The sequence below is a fragment of the Phragmites australis genome, chromosome 5 (genome assembly GCF_958298935.1).
Source record: "Phragmites australis chromosome 5, lpPhrAust1.1, whole genome shotgun sequence".
NCBI lineage: Eukaryota > Viridiplantae > Streptophyta > Magnoliopsida > Poales > Poaceae > Phragmites > Phragmites australis.
Genome location: NC_084925.1, coordinates 36,296,368 through 36,321,276, shown reverse-complemented (window position 1 = coordinate 36,321,276; position 24,909 = coordinate 36,296,368). Strand labels below are relative to the sequence as shown.

At 46.9% G+C, this 24,909-nt stretch overlaps 2 protein-coding genes and 1 non-coding gene across 3 annotated transcripts; 1 reads left to right on the top strand and 2 right to left on the bottom strand.

Moving 5' to 3' along the window:
* Positions 1 to 1,409: 1,409 nt before the first annotated feature.
* Positions 1,410 to 2,595, bottom strand: LOC133917634 (zinc finger protein ZAT1-like). Its single transcript, XM_062361513.1, has one exon. It carries the CDS (start codon positions 2,517 to 2,519, stop codon positions 1,584 to 1,586), a length of 936 nt encoding a protein of 311 aa, XP_062217497.1. The 5' UTR covers positions 2,520 to 2,595; the 3' UTR covers positions 1,410 to 1,583.
* A 10,779-nt stretch (positions 2,596 to 13,374) lies between these two features.
* TRNAE-CUC (transfer RNA glutamic acid (anticodon CUC)) lies at positions 13,375 to 13,447 on the top strand. Its single transcript has one exon. It is a non-coding gene; the product is annotated as a tRNA-Glu (tRNA).
* A 2,525-nt stretch (positions 13,448 to 15,972) lies between these two features.
* Positions 15,973 to 17,712, bottom strand: LOC133917633 (uncharacterized). Its single transcript, XM_062361512.1, has one exon. It carries the CDS (start codon positions 17,710 to 17,712, stop codon positions 15,973 to 15,975), a length of 1,740 nt encoding a protein of 579 aa, XP_062217496.1.
* Between the last annotated feature and the right edge of the window lie 7,197 nt (positions 17,713 to 24,909).

Sequence of the window (24,909 nt, the reverse complement as noted above, 5' to 3'; positions counted from 1 at the left end):
ACCCGCCGTGCCCACCAGGCGCGACCTGGGCCCGCTTGTCATCCATCCCCTCCGACGGTCGCGCGTGCACTAACCGTTTCGCCCGCATGATCCGCCTCGGATTGCACGCCCCCCAGCTTCCCCAGAATCCCAGAGACGGCAGGCAGGGCCACGGAGGAGGCGTCAGAACGCTGTTACGCGTGCACCAGTTCCCGGTGTTAGGAAGATGAATGGAGCTATTTTTTAAAAAAAATAATATTTGATTGATTTATGTGTTTAAATAGATTATGCTGAATTATTTTGATTAATTAAACCTAAGATCGTATGAGTACATATAAAAGTTAAAATCGTGATTATTTACTCGCATAAAGATGGAGCAGACATCCACTAAGACAGGCTATAGAGTAAAACTCAAATCAAGTTTCACTCCTAAACTATGATAGAACAATAAATACAAACAGCTAAACACTGTTCTCTTTAAAATTATATATATCTACTGGGCTAATAAAAAATTCAAACAACCAAGCACACTCCTAATGACCGAAGCAAATTCTATAAGACCTATTCTATGAAAAATTCTCTCCCCCTATGACAGACACATATTCACTCATTCTTTCATCTTTTAACTCAACTATTAAATTACAGAATAAATGATATAAATAAAATCTTTCTAGATAGAGTTTATAAAATTTGTTACCTAATAACCATCCTGCCGAACTCCACCCTCGTAAAGAGGGGTGGGCCCTAGGGGCGTGCCACGCGGACGCTGCCGGTGGGGGCGAGGCTCTAACCACCTGCCTCCAAATGTGGAGGCGAGCCCTACAAAACCGTGTAAAGAATGGCCGTCAAATATCGCTCGGTCATGCACGAATACTCGGTGTCTCGGTCATGCACCGTATCCGTGTCATGTCTACGTATGCTATTAGCTCGTACTGTCCAGGCTAGCGCTGGCAATCGTGAGGCGGGCCCACTTGCAGGGAGAGGAAGTGACGGAATAGGAAGCCAACAGGAGGGCCAAGCAAGCAGGCAGAGGGCACGAGACACTGTTCGTACCAGCGGTAGAAGGAGCGGCGTGTGCATGTGGGGTGCTGCAGAGCCAGAGGCAAAAAGGAAGAAAGGGAGCAGCAAAACCAAAAGAAAGAGTAGGAGGAGCACGAGACATTGCTGGTGTGGCTTTGAACTTGAACACTATGCAATGGAAAAGGTAGCTGCTTGCTCCTCCGCATTGTCACGCTCCACGGCTCCATTGTGCTTTTGGTTTTGGTGGTAGCGTTCAATGCGTATGCCTTGCAGCTTCGGTTAAGCAGTGCTGGGCAGACGGGGAATGCAGCAGAAAGCTCTCTCTTTCCCCATTGTTTTTATTTATTTATATTTCTATTTATATATTTTCTCTCCATAATACATAGCCTGAAACACACAAATCAATGAAATGAAAAGGCAGGAGAAAGCAACCATAATAAACTACAAAAGATTGTTCGTTTTCTTCTTCTTTTTTAGCTTTTGGTTCCTTGGATTTATCTCCCTGATGCTTAGTTGCTTACCTCGAATCACCTCCGGCATTGGAATTACCAAAATGATGGCACTAATCTGCCTGCTTGGCTGCTTCAAGAACCTGGATTTAAGTGGGGATCTAACACGGCAGAGAGCTCCACTTCCTCGAACGGCGGTGTGACGTTCAGATCGATCATGCCAGGGTTCTTGATCGGGCACGGAGGAGCAACGGCGGAGGTGGAGGCGGTGGCTGCCTGCGCTGCTGCGGCTGCGGCGCCGCAGACGTGGGACCTCTTGTGGCCGCCCAGAGCTTGCCCCGAGGAGAACACGCGGTAGCAGTAGGGACACTCGCGCGGCTGCTGCTTCGCGTCCATGTCTTCGTCTCCGTCGTGCTCTGGCAATGGCGACGGCGGCTGGGCCTGCGGGGGAGGGGCAGCCATGGGAGGCGCGCAGCAACCGCCCCTGCCGCCGCGCACGTTGCTGGCGCGGTGGCCGCCGAGTGCCTGGTAGGAGCGGAACATCTTCTTGCACGCGCTGCACTGGAACTGCGTCCGCTTCTCGACCGGCGCCGGCGCGGGAGGAGCTGGGATCGCGTAGCCGTCGTTAGAGTAGTCGCCCTCGGTGAGCGCGGGCGACGGCCAGGAGTCCCGGGAGAGCATCATGAGGGACAGCGCCACGTCTTCCTCCGGGGTGGCGGCGTCCGACAGCGAGCTCACCTGCTCGGCCTCGCCCCAGGCGGCAGCGGCGCTCGCGCGCTTGGGGCGCGGCGGGGTGGACTCGGCCTCGCTCTCGCGATCCGAGAATGAGGCATCCGCGACGCGCAGACTGCGCTTGGGGTTCTCCCGGAGCGCGTAGATGGAGGCCGGCTTCTTGAAGCCGACGTCTTCGTCGGCGACGGTGAAGGAGGTCGACGCGGAGGACGCCGAGGAGATCTGCTGCTTTGCGGCCGCCGCCGCGGCTGCCGCGATGGAGTGGGAGCGCATGTGACCGGCGAGGGCTCGGGGGCTGGCGAAGCGGCGGGCGCAGGTCTTGCATGTGTTCTTCGGCATGGCGAGAGAGCTTGGGGAGCTCGGGGAGAGCTCTCGGCAGGAGAAAAAAATGGTGAGGGAGAGGGAGAGGGAGAGCGAGAGCGATAGCTGCGGAGGGAGTTAGAATATAGCGGAACAGCTTCTCTCTCCTATTTATTTTTTCTTTTAGATTTTTTCCGATCCTTTGATTTCCTTTCTTCGGATTTTTTTTTTTCCTTTTCATGGTTGACACCTTCAATCGCGCTGAGAGCTTTGCTGATGCTTGGTTCATGCAAATCGAATCAGAGATATTTTGCTGCCTTTTGACTTCTTAAATTGCTTCCTGTTTTTTAGATGTATCTACTCCTGCTGATATACATGCATTTGCACCAAAGATGCTAGACCATATATGTTTGATCCTCTACCAAACAATCACCAATGCTATTTGTGGTTTTGCTTGCGCTGGTTGATTCCATATTAAATGTATGCCAAATAGTGATTTTTCTATATTGTTTTTGAATCTTTTGGATGTATAGTCAAATTAAGTAGACATTTATTCCTTGTGTTTTTCTTTGTATGTTATTGGCTTCTCAAGCTAGTGAAGATATGATTTCGACCCTTGCTTCTGTAACATTATGTTAGAATTAATTACTAAACTAAACCTTTGCAATTCTAGAAATACATTCTGATAAAAATCCACCAATAAGAGGTTTTATATCATTAATCTCGATAGCCGTAAGGATGTTAGTGGTTGAATTGTATAGAATTGCAAGTGTTCGAATTCTAAAACATCATGTCACATAGAACGAGAACAGCAAGAGTTGCCCTTTTCATTGGCCTACGATCAAGGAGTTCTTTCTGGTACAAACAGATCGCACACGCATTCTTTTCAATACAAGCGGATCACACGCACAATCTTTTCAATACAGACGTAACACACACACACACGCATTCTTTTCAATACAAGCGGATCATGAACATAAAGCGTACATCACGTACAGACACAATACCAATGCGCCCATACATGCATGCGCGTCCACTTCACGTGCAGGAGTGACTGGAGTGCACTACGCCTCACGCCCTCACGACCAAAATCCGATGGGAACCAGTGGTGTCGAGTCAGGAAGCGAACCGGTTGCCGGACGCACTCAAACATGACTACGCATCCAAAGCATCGAAAGCCTCATGGATGCCGGCACACGCGTGAGCTACGCTCGAAAAGTCGGTGGAAGTCGTCGTGCCGGTCTAAGACGCCGGCACCATGGCGTCCCGGAGGACACGCATACTAAAATTCGTCTGGGACTCAACCTGTGCACACCCACACACGTAGGCAGTTGGACACATAAGTTTTTTTTTTTTTTTTTTTTTTTGGTAACAAGGCATTCAACCTAGTCTAGAATAAGAGAACCTAGCGTTTCTTTACTTGTTGGATCATAGTCAGTCTCAAAGAGTATCTGCATGCATGTGAATGATGGCCTTGACCATTTAATCAGAAAGCACTTGACATGCATACAGCCGTACAATGAGCTCTCTTTGGTCCATATGAACATTTGTAATTTTCTATTGAATAATTTCTAGCGAAAATGGTCGTCCAGTTGATTTATCGACGTTAACAACAAGGACCCGTTTCGAAGGAAGGAGGAGAAAAAAAACACTGAGAAGAATGTGCTAGGAGAGTGACAGGACCGAAACTGAACCGAAGGGAGGACTAAAGCAAAAGGCATATTGTAGACTAAAAAGTGTAGCCAATAGTTTGTCCAAAATGTCAACATTTCTTAAGAGCCATTTTCGTGGTAAATTAATACTAGCACGTTATTACCACCTAGTACATCCAGCCTTAATTTAGCATCAAATTCCTTCTGCTATGGAACTAGGAGATTAAATAATCTCTTCAAAATTACTTTTACTAGTCCTAATACAACCCCCCCCCCCCCCTCCTCATCTCCTCCAACCTTGCAAAGGGTAGTTAGTGTACGCAGAAGCTGGCTAGGCAAGCTAGCACCGAGCATTTTCATAGCAGCTGGGATTTCAATTTTGTTTTGCAATTTTTTTTTTTCAATTTTCACCAAAAATTTGTCAACAATTTAATTATTTTGTATCCTCTACTATGTGAGTCTCACATATCAGTAAAAAAAATTCTAGAATTTCGACGAAATGTAATCCTTGGCAGCGGCAATGGTGCCCATGTACGTTGGCAACACTTCTGTGCGCTGGATCTGAAGCTTTTTTCCGCCATGTTTGGACACATTTTATTTTCTGGTCGTGGGTCAGATATGGCCACAGCGCTGATGAGCCTGATCGAGAGGAAGAATCCACATGATGACCCCAGTAAGTACGAACTAGCTGTTGAGTGTGAGCAACTGCCGCCTGCTGTCAGTGCTGTCCATCGGCGAGCCATGCGTTCGATGCGTTGCATGGTGCCTGCAAGGCTGCGGTGCGAAGGCGCTGCCGCTGCTGCGTGCATGCTACTGCCTAGTGCCTCTACTACTACTGTCACTGCTTTCCGTGCTGGCTCGTTGTAGGGAGTGGCCTCTGGCCTGTCCATGTCCGGGAATTAATTCGGCTGGGGCACTAGTGTGATGGTACTCGGAAACCCCATTCGTTTTGCTTTGCTCAACTGCTTAGTCAAGCGGCCACGGCTTGGCTCGGCTCCTGAGTTCAAAGGATGTGTTTGACAGAATTATAGATTCAAATTTTTTTGAAGTTAGCTATTACTAGTTTAAAAAATTTATGGAGTAGAGTTGTAGGTACATCGAGAGTGATTATATAAGTTATTTTACTTTTATTTTAATTTTAAAATAGAGATTTAAATCAACTTATCTTATCTTACAAATTTAAGGTCTGATGTGGATTTGAAAGCTGAGATCCTGCTAAACAGGACCCAAAAAGCCACGTTTCTTCAGAAAACGAAAACAAAAAGGGAGAAGAGTTTCGTTTGCTTCTTCATCTTTTTTCCCTACTCTTCCTACCTTTTTCTTCGCCTCTTCTCATCATGCTCCCCTTCTCTGATCTTCTGAATTTTCTCGCGGCAGCCGGTCTGAGTCTTTCCCTAGCTGCAGAATGATTTGGTCCTCTTTTTCTGCTGTCCAGTACCAGCACAGTCCTACAACAACTATACTGGTAGTAGCGGTACTTCAGTGCAAAGAATGGCAGGCAGTGGTACACCCAATCGCCACAGCTCGGTAGCAGTCGAAGTGTTGAAGCAATCCATGCCGAGTACAGATAGATGGTGCTCGGCTGTGCAAGTGTAGGTAGGTGATAGTAATTCCCGTTCAATGGAAAGGATCCAAACGGGCTGCTGAGTGCTGACGCGCGGGGTGCTGGATGCTGGGACCGTCTGCGTGGGAAGCGTCCGCCGTTTTCCAGCCTAGCTTACGTCGTGCGTGTTGGAGTGGACGGCTGGACTTGGACTCGTCCGGACCAATATTTAGCCTGAGGAGCGAAGCTAGCACCTGAATCTGGCTTTAAATTTTGAAAAAATAATCGCTGTTATGATAGGCAAGGCTGTGTCTGTTACCGTGGTGTGTCCGTGATGTAGGGTGAGGCAGTTGCGGGAGGTATTTAATTTTATTTGTCAGACCAGCAAGGTTGCAGTGCTGTATACTATGAATTCCTCCAAAAAAGAGAGAGAGAGAGTGTATACTATGCTAAAGATTTACTCTGGTACAGCAGCACGGTACCGGACGGACCATTAGTCAGGTGAATATACAGGTGATCTATATTCTCCGATCTCCACCATGGCCATCTCCATCCATGCTAGGATTAAACCCCAAAGGATTTCGAGAATGCTCGCGAGAATAAAATTGTGAGGGAACATTTTTTATGGATGCCCTCTCATCTTTAGACCCCTCGTATACAAAATAAACTTGGTAGCTGAATACAATTTATGCCATTAATCTCAGCTAGATCAGAGATTTAGCATCGGAGTACATGTATGTATGATTATGTTAATGTATACTAGCTAGGTAGAGATACTCACATGTCTACGTGTAATTTGCTACGTGTAGCTCTAATTACTTATTGGTACATGCAGTAGGTAGCTTTCAACGATAGTAGCTTTGGAGCTATCTGCTCGTAGGTGCAATACCACAATACAAACGCTGGACCCATTGATCGCGGGAGCAAGCGGTGTCTTTTCCATATTTCAAACGTATGATCTCAGTAAGGGTCGGATTTATTTGAGGTGGAGTAGAAACTATAGAGGAGAAAAACCAGTGACGAAAACTCACATAGCAATGACTGACGTATGTCCTCGATCGAAGCTGCGGACATACGGGACGCTTTGGAGTCGTGGTCCAACAAAACGCAGGAAACTGGACTATCTGAATAGAAGAAAACACGAAACAGGCAAATAATTAAATAGGCTAGGTAGGTACGTCACTTGATTTTTTATAGATCGAAGGAAATAGATCATTTATATCCTACCGTATAAACTGTTAAGCCTAACTATTATTTTAAATCTAGTTCTATTTATTATTGTACGAGCTATTAAACATATATAATATACACAAATACGTGAGAAGTCATCCCTCGGTTGGGGCGGCCCTGGGTGTTTGGTCCCTGGCCACAAATTTATGCAGCGTACGGGTACCGGTCATTCCATACTCATTGGTGGCACTGAGGTACTACTAGCAACGGGAATGTGCATGCATGATCATGATAAAAGACGACTCCAATCTGAACAAACCACCAACGCTACTCCATCTGAACAAACCACCAACGCTTTTCTCCTTTTTACTCGGATTTCAGTACCAGGCGAATTGAATTAGCTACCACTAGTAGCCAGTAATGGCATCTTTGGCTTTAGCTACAGGCTGAGGAACATGCATGCATGGATCGGGTCAAGACGAGTCTCATTAGTGGTGAGCGTGGCTGCCTGCCTTCTCGTGCTGTGAATCCGCAGCGTCCCAGTCAGAGTGCACCCGACGCGGAGGCGCCTGCGTGCAAGCGTCTGTCTTCCCCGGCCGCTCTCTTCCTCCGTGTTAGCGTGACATATTGGCCGTGCATCTCGCCACGGTCACCAGGTGCTCTTGCCTTATTGCGCTACACATGCATACCTGCATGGGATTGGCTTCCCCTGAAGATCGGATCGGTGGCCCTGAAGATCAGCTTCTCTAGGCAACAAACTAGCTATATTTAGTTAGTCAATATCTTAAGTTTGTTGCCTACTTTTGAGGCTAAACGTGTATATGTATTTGATGACCACATCAATGCATGATCATCGTGTGATCTTCCAAATACCTTCACGTTTTCATGGTATTATGAGTGGTTCGCATCCTGCGACCCTCACTTCCGCACCCTAGCCGACGGTGTCTCATCGCCCGCCGCTACTCCTCCTCCTCGCGCTGTGGGTCGTCTCGCGCCATCGCACATTCTACCTCTCCCTCCCCTTCTCTGGCACCATGGTCGGCTCCCTCACCGATGACGAACGTGAACACCTTGCTGAGGCAGAGCGCTCGCAGGAGGCCACCGATGACGAACGGGCACGTCTGGCAGCCGAGCGTGCCCGCCTTGAAGGTGAACATGCGCACCTCGAAGCCGAGTTTCAACGTCTCGGCGACGCTGAACGCGCTCACCACGCCCAGCACGATGCACTGGAAGCCACTTCCATCGCGGCTCTCCATGCACAAGCGGTGGCCGTTGTCAACATCCGCTCCCTCATCCCCGTCGTCCTCGACGGCGAGTCACCGAACTACACCATGTGGCGCAGCCTCTTCCTCCTCGTCGTCGGCAAGTACGAGCTCTCGGATCACGTCCTCTTCGACATCGCCTACCCCGACGTTCCGTCCTGGGTTCGCATGGAGTGCACCGTCCTCAGCTGGCTGTACGGCACCATCTCCAGCAAACTCGTCCAGGTCGTCATGGCGCCCACATCGTCCGCGTGTCATATCTGGCTTGGACTCGAGGAGCAGTTCATTGGCAACAAGGAGACACGGGCGTTGTACCTCGACACGTAGTTCCGCACATTCTGCCAGGGCGATCTCTCCATCTCCGACTACTGCAGCAAGATGAAGAGTATGGCCGATGCCCTCGACGCCCTCGGCGATCTAGGCGAGCCCGTTCTCGACCGCACTCTCGTTCTCGTCGTTCTGCGCAGCTTGAACAAGCGGTTCTCTTACATGGCTGCTCTCATCAAGCGGACCAAGCCGTTCCCGTCCTTCTTCGAGGTTCGCGCGAAACCTAATGCTTGAGGAGCTCACAGCGAAGAACAAACCCACCAAGTCCTCCTCTTCGTTCCTAGTCGCGGGCAACAGCAGCGGCGCCCGCTCCAGCAGTGGCAACACCAACAGCAGCAGTGGCACCGGAGGCAACGCCGGCGATGGTCGTAACAAAAACTGCAACCGTTGTGGCAGGCGCGCCAACAGCGGGGGCGGCGACGCTCCTGCTCCCAACGGCAACAAGCACCCTGCACCGCGCCCCGGTCAGTCGACTCCTGGCCAGTCCCCTCAGGCCGGCTTGCCCTCATTCTGAAATCCATGGACCGGCACGGTGCAGGTCTGGCCTCACACCGGCCCGTCTTCAATCCTTGGGCCACGGCCCAACTCCGCGCGCCTCCCTCCCCCCCCCCCCCCGGCGACCCCGTTCGCCCCCTTAGCAGCCTACGTCCCGACTCCTGGCACTGGACTGCCTAGTGCGGCTCCTTCCCAGGGTGAAGGGTCCAGCTCGGTCCCCTGGTCTCCACTGTCCGGTGCTAGGCATTGGGATCAAGCGGCTTTGATGAACTCCTTCAACACCATGTTGCTTACCCCTCCCCCATCCGGGGAATGGTACATGGACTCCGGCGCCACTTCTCATATGACTTCGGACGCCGGTAACATCTCCTTTTCCCACCCCCCCCCCTCCCGTTCCCACTCTTCTATCGTGGTGGGTAATGGCTCTGCTCTTCCTGTCATGTCGGTCGGTTCCACCTTTCTTCCTGCGCCACACGTCATTTTTCACTTAGGAACGTTCTTGTCACTCCACAAATTATCAAAAACTTGATTTCTGTCTGTCAATTTACGATTGACAACAACTGTTCTGTTGAATTTGACCCGTTTGATCTTTCTGTGAAGGATCTTCGCACCGGGAACGTGATCGCCAGGTGCAATAGTTCTGGCCACCTCTACCCACTATTTCCATGTCCACCACACCCGCAAGCCCTCATCGCCACTTCATCATCCACACTTTGGCATTGCCACCTTGGTCACATTGGTGCCGAGGCCCTCTCCAAATTAGCTAGTGCTTCTACTATTTCCTGTAATAATGAGGCCACCGAGTCCATTTGCCAAGCATGTCAACTCGGTCGCCATATTCGTCTACCTTCAAGTTCTAGTTCTCGTGCCAACGCAAACTTTGATTTTATTCATTGTGACTTGTGGACCTCTCCTGTTGATGGCATCTCTGGCTACAAATACTATCTTATCATTTTACATGATTGCTCGCATTACTCTTGGACATTTCCTCTGCGTCTTAAGTCGGACACCTTTTCCACCCTCTCCCACTTTCTTTCCTATGTCCGTACGCAGTTTGGTATCACAATAAAGAGTATTCAGTGTGAAAACGGACACGAGTTTGACAACTCCTCTGCAAGCCACTTCTTTCTTACACATGGCATTGCCCTCTGCATGTCATGTCCACATACCTCCCAACAGAACGGCAAGGCCGAACACATCATTCGCTCCACAAATAACATCATGCATTCCCTTATGTTCCAAGCCAACCTTCCCTCCTCCTATTGGGTTGAGGTCCTTCATGCCGCCACATACCTTCTAAATCTTCACCCCACGAAAACACTTAAGTTCCTCACCCCGCACATTGCTCTTTATGGTGTTCATCCCTCATATTCCCACTTACGTGTTTTCAGGTGTCGATGCTACCCAAATCTCTCCTCCACGACAGCCAATAAGCTTTCTCCCCGCTCCACACTTTGTGTTTTTCTTGGCTACCCATCGGAACATAAGGGATACCGGTGCCCTTACTTATCCACCAATCGGATTATCATATCTCGTCACGTCATCTTTGACGAGATGGACTTCCCTTTTGCCCGAGCGCATGCACCTCTTCATCCGTCCAACCATGAATTTCTAACTGACATGGACTCTATTCAGTTGCCTATTGGGCAGTTTCCCGTTGCAGGTGCTTCCTCGATGCCCTCCAGTGCGGCTGGTCCTGCTGCCCCCATCGGTTCCACACCTTGGGTTGTTGCCAGCGGAACCGGCCACACGACGAAGCCTGAGCCTCCAGTTCTTGCCGAGCTGGAGTCGCATGGAGCTCCCGCGCCTGGGCCAGTTGGCGCTCCCACGCCAGCACCGGCCGTCTCCTCTGGCGCGCCCACACCAGCGCCAGTCGTCTCTTTTGGCGCACTTGTGCCACACACGACTGTGCCGCTCGCGACTGTGCCTGCCACTCCTGGCACACCTGGCACATCCGTCGTGCCCATTTCCACGGACACAGCGCCACCAATAGTGGCCACGCGTCTGGGACCCCGTCCGGCCATGTCTGTTGCACCGTCAAGCAACACACATCGCATGGTCACCCAGGGCAAGTCCGGCTTTCGCATACAGTCAGACCGGCTGAATCTTCATGCTGCAGCTTTGTCACTGATTCCGAAGTCCTTTCGCAGCGCACTAGCTGATCCAAATTGGCGCACAACAATGACAGAAGAATTTGAGACCCTTCAGTCCAACCGTACTTGGGATCTCGTTCCTCGATTGTCTAGCGTCAACATTGTGACAGGCAAGTGGGTATACCGGCATAAACTCAACCCTGATGATTCACTTGAGCGCTACAAAGCTCGTTGGGTACTGCGGGCATGCGGGAGCCTTGGAGTCGTGGTTCAACGAAACGCAGGAAACTGGACTATCTGAATAGAAGAAAACACGAAACAGGTAAATAATCAAATAGGCTAGGTAGATACGTCACTTGATTTTTAAATATAATTCTATCTACTATCATACGAGCTATTAAACATATATATAATATATACAAATAAATGAGAGGAGGTCCCTCGGTTTGGGGGCCGGGGCGGCCGCCCCGCTCAACCCCCTCGGAGCCGGCCCTGGGTGTTTGGTCCCTTGTCACAAATTTATGCAGCGTACGGGTACCGGTCATTCCATACTGGCACTGAGGTACTACTAACTACGGGAATGTGCATGCATGATCATGATAAAAGACGACTCCAATCTGAACAAACCACCAACGCTACTCTAATCTGAACAAACCACCAACGCTTTTCTCCTTTTTACTCGGATTTCAGTACCAGGCGACTGAAGACCGAATTGAATTAGCTACCACTAGTAGCCAGTAATGGCATATTTGGCTTTAGCTACAGGCTGAGGAACATGCATGCATGGATCGGGTCAAGACGAGTCTCATTAGTGGTGAGCGTGGCTGCCTGCCTTCTCGTGCTGTGAATCCGCAACGTCCCAGTCAGAGTGCACCCGACGCGGAGGCGCCTGCGTGCAAGCGTCTGTCTTCCCCGGCCGCTCTCTTCCTCCGGTCATCGATGTTCTCGTGCCAATACATGCGTGCTGTGCGGTCACCGATCGGTTGGTCCGGCAAAGAGAGTGGCCGTTTCGTTATATGTTACTTATTTTCGACTCTTTAGAAATTTAAGTCTAATGCGCGAAGTGGCTGGCAAAGAAAATTGACCGTATATATAGGAGTTTTTTATGGAAAGGAGATGAATTAGAGAAGGTTAGTGGAGGACATTGTTTGGTTAATTGTGACTCGGTTTGTAAACCAAGACAGTTGGGCAGGCTTGGAATTTCTGACTTCCAAAAATTTGCTCGGACGCAAATTCTTCAGGTGAAAAGTGTATATAGAGAAGGAAAAAAAGGCTTCGTTTTGGCAATCCAGCTGGGTGCAGAGTCAAGCCACAAAAAATATAGCCCCCTGCTCTTTGCAAAATCCCTGAGAAAAAAATAAACTGGTTTGTAAAGTCCTACCAAATTATAATTGGATAAGAGATCTTTAACACACAGACACGCATGAGGAATTGGAACAACTAGTACTTCTGTGGGAGATGCTACGAGTTTCAACTATGGATGAGACAATGCCTAACACTATTATATGGCGATGGACAAAGGATGGTATCTACACGGTGAAAAGTGTATATAGCATCCAATGCCCCGGAATGACAAAAAGATATAATATGAAAAGTGTATGGTAGGCATAGACTGAGGAGCTAAAGTGCAAATTCTTCACCTGTGTTCTCCTACAAAATAAAATCCTAACGGCGGACAACCTAGCGTTAAGAGGATGGACACATGACTAGTTATGCAAGCTGTGACATCAAGTAGACTAAACCCTCGTACACTTATATAAAGACTGCACATCCACAGCGACAATGTGGACTCGCATTGTAAATTTGTGGTGCCTCTAAGAAGTACCAACCATGAGCGAGCACCCAGCATTAAGAAGATAGTGGCAAGAAGCAAACAGGAGAATTAAAAAAAAATCACATAAGTGAATACAGTGGAATCATCATATATTTCTGGTGGAATATTTAAAAGAGTATAACAGAAGAACTTTTTAAAATGAAGCGAAGTCGGTAGAAGAGGTGGCCTACTTGACCAAAGAGTATTTAGAACAACAACTAGAGCCCTTGCTGAAGGAAATTTCGGAGGCAAAACTGGCACCTGATTTCAACCTTATCATTTTTTGGCCTTTCTGTTTCGATTTGCTCTATTGTTTTTTTTTTGTGCCAATGAAATTGGACCACTTATGTGGTGGTAGCCCTGCACTCCTTTTCCCTTTTCTCTCTGTAAATATTTGCTCAACTCATTCGTAGGAAAAAAACGGAAGGCTCATGCCGTGTTTTTGAGAAAGAAAATGCGCTGACCGAATATGGTAAATTCTTGAACGAAGTCTCTTCAGAGTTCAGATTTATGAACTTATACTCGCAAACATGACAGATTCCGTTGTAGTCTAGCTGGTTAGGATACTCGGCTCTCACCCGAGAGACCCGGGTTCGAGTCCCGGCAACGGAAAACATCGTTCTATTTTTGTTCTTGCAGCATGCCAGCATGGGCCATATAGTTTTGCTTCTGTCAAACGGCAGATGCACTACCAACATAACACATCGTGGTCCCTGGGCTACTGAAGATGCTGCTATGCAAGTGTCATCAACACCACACATGACATCTTTTTGTTGCCGTCACGTTCTCCTCCATTTTCGTTCTGGCCTGCCTCCCACACAACCACGACAGCCACGCTGTTGCATGCCATATTTTGTTGCAGTCACAGCGACACTAACGCATGCCATCTTCATTCTCGTCGCATTGTCCTCCATTTTCCTTTTTGGCTTGCCTCCCATCCCATGGGACCTACGACAACAATACCAATGCATGCCATCTTTATTTTTGTCACATTATACACCATTACAAATATATTTTACTTTATAATTCCTGAGGGGAAACAAACTTTGAGCTGTTTTGGTAGAAGTTTGGGTAGTCAAACGGTGTTTGATTAAGCTAAATTTTTGAATTTTTGTTGTGAACCCGTGGAACTACATGCCTACTAAATTTCGCACGGTGTGGATATATGATTTGTGAGATATGAGCTGATAACCGAAGTGGATATATAGAATCTGTGACATCTTTGCTTCACTGTTGCCATACCTCTCGTTAGTTATGTATGGTTGTTGTTGATGGCAAGTTCGTAACTTGGTGAAGGTGTTGTTGATGTTGTAATCCTTCACAGATTTTAGAGAAGACTCTTTGTACCTATTATTGATCATAATGTAAGTTGGAGTAGATCGGTTGGTTTCGTGGTTTTTTATTCCTCACCTCTAGGAGGTTTTTCCACGTAAATAGTTGTGTCAATTATGCACATGGAATTGTGTTTATTCCTCTGCTTATCGGTTGGTAGAAGCTCCTCTCACTGTTCATCACAAGATGAGGGATTAATTGGTGCTTATGTGCTGCCCTTATTTATTCCCAACACCTACGACCAGGTTCACAAAATCGTTAAAAACCACTTGATATTAGCGTGCACCATATTTTGAATTCGACTGGTTTTCGAATTAAATTCAAAATTTTTGAAAAATAAAAAATCACAAAAAAATCTAAAAATACTAGAGACAAATCTAAGACTTTCTGTGAAAAAAAAATCAAAAATAATGTTGCTTGCATCATATCTCATGCAGAGAAAGTTTGAAAAAAAAGAAAGAAAAATGCTAAAATTGGTCGTATGAACAAGATGATTTGGTCCATTATGTTAAGAAAAAGCTTAACATGCAAAAATATTTTATGTGTGTAGGGTGTATCTTAATAGGGTCTTTAAAATTGGTTTCGCTTAATTTAGAATTTTATTAATTTCTCCATAATTTTTACAAAGTTCACAAGCATAAAGTGAACATATTAAGAAACAACATTGTAATTAAGTTTTCATGACTAAAATTATTTTTCCTACATAAATCATAGTATAATTAAACTAATAAAAGTGGTTTCACTAATTTTGGAGGTGTGATGGGTAAGTTATGAATTAATCTAGTTGCAACACATTTACACAATCATGCATGTTACAATAACTATTTCACTAGTTCATGTATTTTTAAAAGACATAGAATCATGTAATAAGATTAACAAAATTGGTTTCATAATTTTTGGATTAGCAAAGAATTAACTATACATTTAACTAGGTTTAGAAAATACATTTTCTCACAGAAAATATACAACTTTTTTATGAGTATAAATACTTTTGTCATGTATATCATGTTACAAGGAAACCAAAAAATTTTATTTCACTTGATTTGAAGGTCAGATGAATTAGTTATCGATTTTATAAGATTAAGCTATTTTTTTAGTTTTTCTTAAACTTCATTGAAATTCGAGAAAACCGAGCTGTTGTAGGAAATTGAGCAGTTTTATCACAGAATGTGGAAAATAAGTTTGGTTTTCAGTTGAATTCAGTCAGTTTTTGGTTGAATTCAAACAGTTACCAAATGTCAATTTGGCTGGATTTTTGCCTCCGATTTACAAAATTGACCGAGTGAATTTGGCCGAATTCTCACCGAATTTTGAGCTGCTTTCACGATATTCGCAAATTTTGGGAAATCGCTGGTCTCAGTTTTCGACCCTCAAATGAATTTGTAAACCCTGCCTACGTCAACAATACCAATGTATGCCATCTTTGTTCTTCTCACATTATTCTCCATTGCAAATATATTTTACTTTTATAACTCCTGAGGGAGAATAAATTAATCAATTGCAAAATGGAAACTATGGGGGAAAAGTATGGACAATTCCACAGCTCCTCAAAGAACCGTACAGTTAAGGAAACTTTTGGAAACAAGCTTTCTAGCCTATTTACAGTCCCCCTAGCAATACGTTCCCTGAAAGTTGGAATACCGTACAGGGAAACGAAATCGATCACCTAACTCACTACTATATTACATATACATATATACTGATCATATACGCAATTTATATAAGTACGTACATACAATATATACTCAACTAATGACTTAGTGTAGATCGATTAGTATGACCTTGGCTGTGCGATTCTTTTGTGCTCATTCTTGAATATTCTTCTCTTTGCTCTCGGATGGAAGGCCAATGCCGACTTGCAGCCAAGAGGTCTCCCCGGCCACGTTCAAGTCCTTGAGGTCGCTGATCTTGGCTCTCTTGGCGTTCGTGCTGTCCGCTTCGTCCTCAGTGGCCGCGGCGCCCGCCGCGTCGTTGCGGCTGCTCGTCGCGGTCCTGTTGACGTTGCTCGCGTTGCTCTGCCCTGTCCAGGACTGCATGTACAGCGACGCCGGTGCGTTGAGGCACAGCGCGCCGTCGTTGAGCTCGGCTGCTTGTCTCGTGGCGACCTGCTCTGCCGACGGATTCGTTGGCACGTTGAGGTCAAGGATGGGGTCAGACCTGTCGAGCATCGGGCGCCCGAGGTTGAGCTGCTGGCACATGGCGCTCATGACGTGATCTTGGGCAACGAAGGGCTGGAGCTTGGCGATCGTGCTGGTAGGGTCCCCGGAGGCGGTCGTGAGCCAGTGGCATCGCTTGTGGCCGCCAAGCGCTTGCCCTGACATGAACACGCGGTGGCAGATGGAGCACTCGTGCACCTTCCCCTTCTTCTTGAATGGTGAAACGGCGGCCGGTCCCGGCGCCTCGTCGACTATGGCCATTTCCGGCGCTGTGGTGGCCATGACAACCACGGTGGTGCCAGTTTTTATCGTGTTACCGTCCGCATTGGCATCGACACTGGCAGTATTTGGGTCGGTACTGATGTCCGCGATGGCGTCGGCGACGGCCTTGACATTGTCATGGGGAGCGGCTGCGACGTGTTGTGGGGGCTCGCTGTGGTTGCTCTCGAACTTGGCAGCGAAACACCCCTTTACCTTTTTGTGGCTGGCACGGTGCCCGCCTAGAGCCTGGTGCGAGGTGAACACCTTCTTGCACGCCTTGCACTCGAACAGGCCGCGCGGCACGGTGGAGACAAACTGCGGCACCACCTGTGGCGGCGCCAGTAGCTTCAGCTGCGGCACCGCAGGGGCCACCATGGAGATCGGCTGCGGCACGAGGAGCCGATTCCTCTCCTCGTCCTTGCTCGCCGACGCGCACGACTCCTGGTCGGCGTCGACGACGACTGGTGGCTGCGCGACGCGCGACGAGGAGAGCATGACGAGGCAGTTGGCGAGGTCCTCCTCCTCGCTCGAGGGGGACTGCACTTCGGTCATCGAACCGTTCCCGACTACCATCACCTTGGCGCGGCGCGTGCGTTTCCCCTTCGACCAACCGGCTGCCAGCGCTAGGTCATCCCCCTCGCCATCATCGTCGTCATCGCGCAGAGGCGACGACCGCCTCGAGCCGTCCAGCATGTCGTCTCCCTCCTCGTTGTTGCACCTGCCGTGATCGAGCAACGAATTCCATGACGTGAACTCCTTCCCGCAGTTCTCGCACACCCGGCAGTTCTTTTGCCGGACCGGGTTGGCGCGGAGCGCGTACATGCGTTTCGTCGTCGTGGACGCGCTCCCCGCCTCGGAAGAGTCCCCCGCGCCGGCACCGCACGGGCCCGAGTCGTCATCGAGCGCGTCGTCAGCGCTAAGCCCGTCGTCGTTGACGCCGTGCGCCCTCATGTGCCCGCCCAGCGCGCGGCCGCACATGTACCCCTTTTTGCACACCTTACAGTGATGCTTGTACGTGTACGGGGGAAATGGTGGTGGTGGTGGTGGCGGCGGCGGCGGCGGCAAGGTTGGCACCGTGACCAGCTGCATCGGCGCCACCGGATGTTGGTTCTCCATAACCATCGCCATGGTCGATTGATCACGACATGTATTTGGTCAACGGCATGCATGCGGGTGAGCTCGATCAGAGAGGAGGAAACTGAGATGAGACGCGGCACATATATACCTGTACCCCACTGCTAAAGATAGTGGTGGCAGTGAGCTAGAATAGCCATGCCCCTGCATGCGCGGAGACCTGGAAGCTAAAGTGTCAGCATCAACTAGGAGGTGCGCGTCAAGGGCGCGTAGCCCTTCCAAGAGTTGCGCTGGCCAATGTGGTCGCTACTGTCGAGCAGTAGGCAACATGTGTGTGTACTTGGAACCGTAGCGCAAGTGTAGGCTGGATAACTGTGGCCTACGATGTGTGCAGCTGCTACCTCGGAGAATTTCTCTCCGGCTCTTCGGGATCTAACGGAACACCCATCTGGGTCGGTTTGGAACGCGGTGACAAGGCAAGATCGCACCAAAACAGGAGTGTCGTGAACGCGATGACAGGTGCGAAAGAATCCTTAGGGGGCGGAGATGACACGTGCCAAAGTTTGGCATGAACTGGCCGTATATCCCACGCCATTGCGCGGTTAGATTTTATAAGTATATAGTTGTACTTGCTATAGATTTGAAAAGAAAAATATCGCCATGCAATTCTAATGTTTATAAGCCAAAATACATTCACGCTTTCAAGATTTCTGTGGTTATAAATACCACTGATAATTAATCCTATCTCTGTTGGTAGTAGGGCTAGCAATGAGGCAAACTAGGTGAGGTTTCCGTGGGTTTTACATCCAGCTGGGTGGAGGTGTGGGCGAGCCCGATTACAGGTTGGGTAGCGGGCGGGGCTAGATGCTCGCCTGGGGGATTCGGCGGGTGCCCGAAGAGCCCGCACCCTACACCCACGGCCGCACCCATCGTCGCTCACCTGTGCCCATCACCCGTCACCGTTCGCCTGCTACCGCCCACCTCCCGTCTCCCAGCCACGGTGCTCGCCCGCCGCCCGCCCACCCACATCTGCCTCTTAGCCTTAGCCCATGCCACACCCACCTCCCGACTGCAATCGGTGTCGGCACGCCGGCCTGGACGCCTCGGCTCTTGCCCTTGCACCTACGGGTCGTCACGCGGGTTTCAGATTCCCGTCGAGTTTAGAGCCGAGGGCATTTTTGTACCCATTAAGCAAATCAGGGACAGATCGGGTTTTCTAATTCAAATTTCAGATCAGATACATTCTTACTATACCCGACACCGCCCTACCCGTTGCCAGGTTTAGTTGGTAAGACATATGGGTGTACACCCACTAACAATGAAGTACCCATAGGTGGTTACTTTTAATTTGGCCCACGAGATATATGGATATCGTTCCTCCGAAGTCCGAACAGTATCTTAAGTTCTTGTATCCGTCGTCTCAGCCGCGTCTGATTTCAATCCAACTGCCTCCATGCATCTATCCATATACAAGTATGTGTCAACTGGGTCAAAGAACGCTTCCTACGAGTTTTTAGAATTGACTCAGCTTAAATTGGTAAAAGAAGCTCAGCTTAAATGGGACCGCCAATATGCAGGTTGACCGAAAAGAACTTTCACGCAGGTCAGCCCACCAATGTGCGAAGAAGGCTCGAGTCGGCCCAACAAACGGGAGTCGCCGCAACTCGTGGGAGAGAGGTCAGCCCATGTTTTCTTTTTCTTTTTTTATTTCTCTTATTTTTCTTCGAATCATTGTGATTAATCATCATGGACTTACTAGGTTAATAATTTTGTGCCTTTCAAAAATTTTAAATACATGATTCAAAATTTTCACATAAAAATGGTGAACTAGTTTTCTTAAAAAATATTGACTAGTACATTCAAAATGTTAAACCAATTTAACATTAATTATTATTATTATTATTATTATTATTATTATTATTATTATTATTATTATTATTATTATTGTGTATTATTTTATTGAATTAATTATAAACAACACCATTATTCAAATGTATTAAAAACAAAATCATGTTTGAAAGAAAAATATGTTTACAGTTTGCAAATCTACTCACTCACCACCCCCCCCCCCCCCAACCAACCAGAGCATGCGCGCGGAGGTGCTCGATTCAAAGGCATTCAATTGAATGCCTAATTTTATTGGCAAAAAAACTCATATATCATATTATTTACAAGCTTCTTAAATTAAATTGATGTTAGTTTTTTCCGTGGCAACCGTTAGTGTTGTGAGGGCATTTTTCATCAATAAATTACGTAAAGAATAAGGTAAAGAATTGAACGAGGGAGCAATTGTTGAATGGCATTTATCAAACGAGATTTTTTCAGGCAAGTCAAGGACAAGGCTGTGATATCACACTTCCAATCCATAAACAGTTCATAGTTAAATTGTACTAGTTTAAGTGAATAATTTTGCATTGTATTATGGAGTTTTCTATTGTGAATCTTTTTTTTTTCACAGAATACTTTATGCTACATTCGAAGTTCGAATACCCAGTCGAGAATCCTGATCTGCCACTATGCATTGCGCACTCTCACCTCCTCCCCCATGTCCCTCCGCTCGGCCACATCACAAACTCAAAGCATATACACAGATGCTAAAAAATTGGGCAAGCCATGTGTAAGAATTCTGGTTTAAATAGATGAAATAGGCTCGGCCCATTTTTCGCCTAATTCCACATCATCGGCCTGTCGCTCCTCATGTCCCTCAGTTTTTTAAATAAAAAATTGTAAATATATATATTTATTTTGAACAATTACAAATCTAGACTCATATTTCCCGTTGGGTTGTCGCCCTTCTAACTGACTCAAGAGTCTTAGATATGTAATTTTTTTCGAAATAGACGCCTATATTTACAATTCATGTTTACAAAAATAGCACCTCACGCTGCTCTTTCAGGTTCTACTGGTGAGGAGGAGTTTGTGTTTGGCTACTTTACAACCACCGATGTAGGTGGTGGAAATGAGTAGTGCAAACTACTCATGTGACGAGACTTTTGGGTGGAACTTAAGGGCATATGGCTTCACCTAGCTTTTGTTGATTTTATCTTTCACTGCGTAGTTTCTAATTTTAGTTAGGAGATGAACTGTTCTTTATCCTTCCAGCTTCTTTTTGTTATAAATTGTGTAAATGTTTAAATGCTTAATAATTTATAATATAATTTAATTACTCGTTCTTTCATAAGCTTGGTTGTGATGTTATGTATTGAAAATGCATGTATTCTAATCTTAGGCACAAAACACATGTCAGGACTACCAAGATTGGATTTTGGTTAATCGATATGGATGTGATTATGTTAATGATCATTTCTAATGATTAATTAGAATACAATTTAGACGGTACCTCACAGCGTGTCTCTTCAAGTGTCTCATTCTATCTTAGGGCTTTGCAGATAATTCATGTTTACAAAAATAGCACCTAGCTTACCTAACACTTATTCCATCTTCCTCTATGTAGAACCTTTTAAAGTCTTGACAAACTTTGAAAGTATCGGCTCTTGATCTTTTAGAGTCGATGCTTGTTGATGTGTGTGCACTTATAGAGTCTGACGATGGAGGTGCTGCTGCATGTGAACCAACCAAAGGTTCACTGTCAGGTCCATCATCACCTGCAGCACTGCTATCAAAGGGGTCGTAGTCCCCTGTAAGTCCTTAAAGAAAAAAAACCATGATCGATGGATGTATTATGATCATGATCACCGGCATCCATGATCAATGTCGAATGACACTAAACAAATTCAAATATTCAAAATTATAAATAATCAAATAATAAAACAAGAAAGAACAATAATGAAAAAAATCACCAAGAATTCTTCGAGACAGCAGGATGACAGTTTTGAAATTTTTTGAATTTTTGGTAACAATTTAAACTAATTTTGCCAAATAATCTCAAATTCTCAAGAACTTTGAGGCAAGAATGAGAGGAGGAAACAAGAGATCAAATGTTCTTGTTTGTGTGGAGTGGAAGGGCAGGGTGGTCATCTATTTATATGTGAAAAATGGTGATTTTTGTAATTTTTGAATTTTTTGGAGCCCAAATAGTCACAAAATGGCTAAAAAAATTAAAAATAATGGGTTAACAGTGCCCTCGAGTGCCTTCCCGTGCCCAGTCGGGCTGACCCCACCTGTAATGGCTTCTGGCCAGCCAGGCGAGCCGTGCCGCAGGGTGCTCGTGCGGGTGAGCGCGGGTTGCTTTCATGTCGTGCCTGCACGGGCTGGCCATGCCTAGCCGAGTCGAGGCATGCCAGGCTAGGCCATGCCTGGCCATGTCATGCCCGTGCCAGCGTGAAACGGTTGGGTCATGTCATGCTGGCCTACCATACCGCGCGCTCGGCCCAGGCATGACCCATGGCCCTATGTCTTGCTGGCTCGGCTCGAGCCGTGCCTATAGTGCTGGGCCTCGGACTGACCTAGTATGCACAGTCTATTTGGACAGCTTTATTTATGTGTTTTGCACTTACAAGACGAAACCAAAACCACCTATTGAATTAAAAGTTTAACACCTTATGTCTGGAATTGATTCCTCAATGTAGAAAGATTAATATACCGCAATGGGTGATTTGTATTGAGCATCGTGAGTTGTTTATATAGAGTACATTGTAGCTTAGATTTCAAGCAATCCTAGATATAAGATAGAAATTAATCCTATCAACTATAACAATTGGATCCTTACGGATCCTTTACCATACACTCTAGCATCCCCGCAGTCATAGTGTGAGCAGCACGAATGCTTAGACTAGAATGGAAGTCGATGGTTTGTTTAAGATGATTATAGCACTTTTGTTGTCGAGGCAACCGAGAGCAAGATGACTGCAGTCGTAACCATGGAGGAGGGTGTAGGCCCAAAATACCAACACTAGCATGCACAAAGGCAGGTTGATCCGTCCGAGGACCTCGATTGGGCAGCGACGACGGCCTGGAGGTGCTGGAGGAAGGCACTAACTCGGAACGATAGCTGGCGTGGTGACAAGGATAGGCAACATGGGGAGGAGTCACTTCCCGGAGAGGTGATGGCCCCAATGATGATGGCATGACCACGAGAGTCGATGTTGCAGCCTGGGAGGACATGCAGCGACAACCTCATTCTCGATGGTGCGAAGCTTGTGCATGTGGACAACGGGCTGACAATGATGATCCGATATGATGACTACGTGTAGACGGGGGCGCTCGAAAGGCCACAGAGGAGGTGTCATGTTGACTAGCGCGCCACATCACACCGTGGTGCTACCAAATAAGAGGAGGCGCCGAAGAGGTCGAAGCCGAGGCAAAGATGTCCGGAGCAGAGGAGAGTCAACGGATGGCTGGACGACACAGTCGATCTATGATCGGAAAAAAGTAGAAAAAAATCTAATCTAAAGATGATCAGAAAAAACTCTAATTAGTGATCTATGAATCGGTGACATGACTGAACTACGAGTTGTGAAGCCCTTAGGAGAGATCATGAAGATCAAATCATCTCCAAGAGACAACATGGCGAAAACTAAGGAGATAACGGTTCGGGAGTAGCGCTAGCTCGATACCATATAAAAAGATGAATATATGTTATTTTATATCGAATCTCATAAACTGTTTATATATAATAGATAGTGATTTATATCTCAAATAATTATAAAGATTAAATAAAAACTAAGCATACCCTACTATAACAATAAAATCATGACAGATACCCAACACCTTTCACACTTTTCGTCTCACTTCCAATCTCCATAATGAACACTCAATAATCAGACTGCGCGCCAATAAAAAAAAAGGCACCAACCACGAATCGGTATCCAGAAGCGTATCGACTTGCACGGTCAATACTCAACGATTTCAGTCTCGCAAAAAAAAAAAAAAAACTCAATGATCTCGGGACATAATTTCGACAAACAAAACCGCCGGCAGGGAACCATGCACGTACGTACATTACGAGGAAACACAGGCACCTACCCCACCAGGAGGAAGTCAGATGCTGCAAGAAAAAAATTAAGTGAGTACGGCGGCAACCGGCGAGGCGTGAACCGACGATGGGGGAGACTGGGAGAGAGCTTTCGGCCCGGATTTCGGCTGCCGCGCGCGGACGAACGGGCGAGTTTGCAGTCAGTCGGCCGTCCGGCGCTGTCGGTGTGTGTTTGGGGGGGTGCTACACGTGCTTCGTGTCCTGGCGCCGGTGTCGAGGGCAGGAAGTAAATTTATAAGATGTTGTAAAAAGACTCTAAGTAAGATTTTATTTATATTATCTATCATATAATTTAATAATCAAATTAAAGATAAAAGAGAATGAACATATATTATTATAAAAAAAATAAACAGAACCTTATAAAATTTACTTTGGCGATAGAAAAGCCTGACTACTCCGTATCTATCCATGGTTCGCACTGGTTCTTAGCGCGGCCGGCCCGCGCGACGGGCTTCCACGGCTTGGACACGGAGTACTTCACTGATAAAATTTACTATAGCTATTGGTCATGCAAGATTCATGGGGGAAAGAACACGAAATCTGCTTTTCCAGTACAAGATGCTATCTATGCTAGTCCTACGGGATCGAAGAGAAGAGAAACGTTCCATGTGCTAATGACCTAGTGTACTTGCGAACAAATGCCCCTACATCCACGTGTCTTGGATCGAGCGCCAACTGACAGCACTCCTGGTCCCCACGAGGCGCAGGATCGAGCCAACACATGGGCCCCATCCCAACGACCAACAAACTGCCGATTCGGTGTTTGCTGCTAATACCACCCAGAAATACAACTCCACCTCTACTTATGCATTACTTATGCATATATATATCTAATATTATCGGTTCATTTTTTTTGCTTAATATTCATCAATTTATTGATTCCCTTATCTATATAATGATTTTTTATCTACCCTCTAAACGGTCGTGATAAAATATAAGTACAGATCTACATATGAAATTTTCCTATACCACCACCGCTTTTGAGCTTACACTACTCGAGCCTGCACAAAGGTGTAGCAGTGTTACATAAAAAGAGGCTAGACAAGGTCCTGATGAGTGATAAGCATAGTTGTTCCATCTTTTTAACCAAAGCTCCCATGTTGCACTACTGAAAAGCAAAGGTTAGGTTAGATCATGGGTAAGCATAATTCTAACCATACCAAGAAAAGCTGCAGCTTCATAGTATGAAACCTCTTCAAATTCACCAGGTCTCAAACAGCACCAAGTGTTGTACTCACATTTGAGCCATCGAATCTGATCCGAAGACAGATACAGGGCGTACAGACGCATGTGGCTGCGGGGTCACTTCAACCGCT

Excerpts from the sequence above, each read along its gene's own strand:
- LOC133917634 (XM_062361513.1), bottom strand. The coding sequence starts at position 2,519 with ATGCCGAAGAACACATGCAAGACCTGCGCCCGCCGCTTCGCCAGCCCC.
- LOC133917633 (XM_062361512.1), bottom strand. The coding sequence starts at position 17,712 with ATGGCGATGGTTATGGAGAACCAACATCCGGTGGCGCCGATGCAGCTG.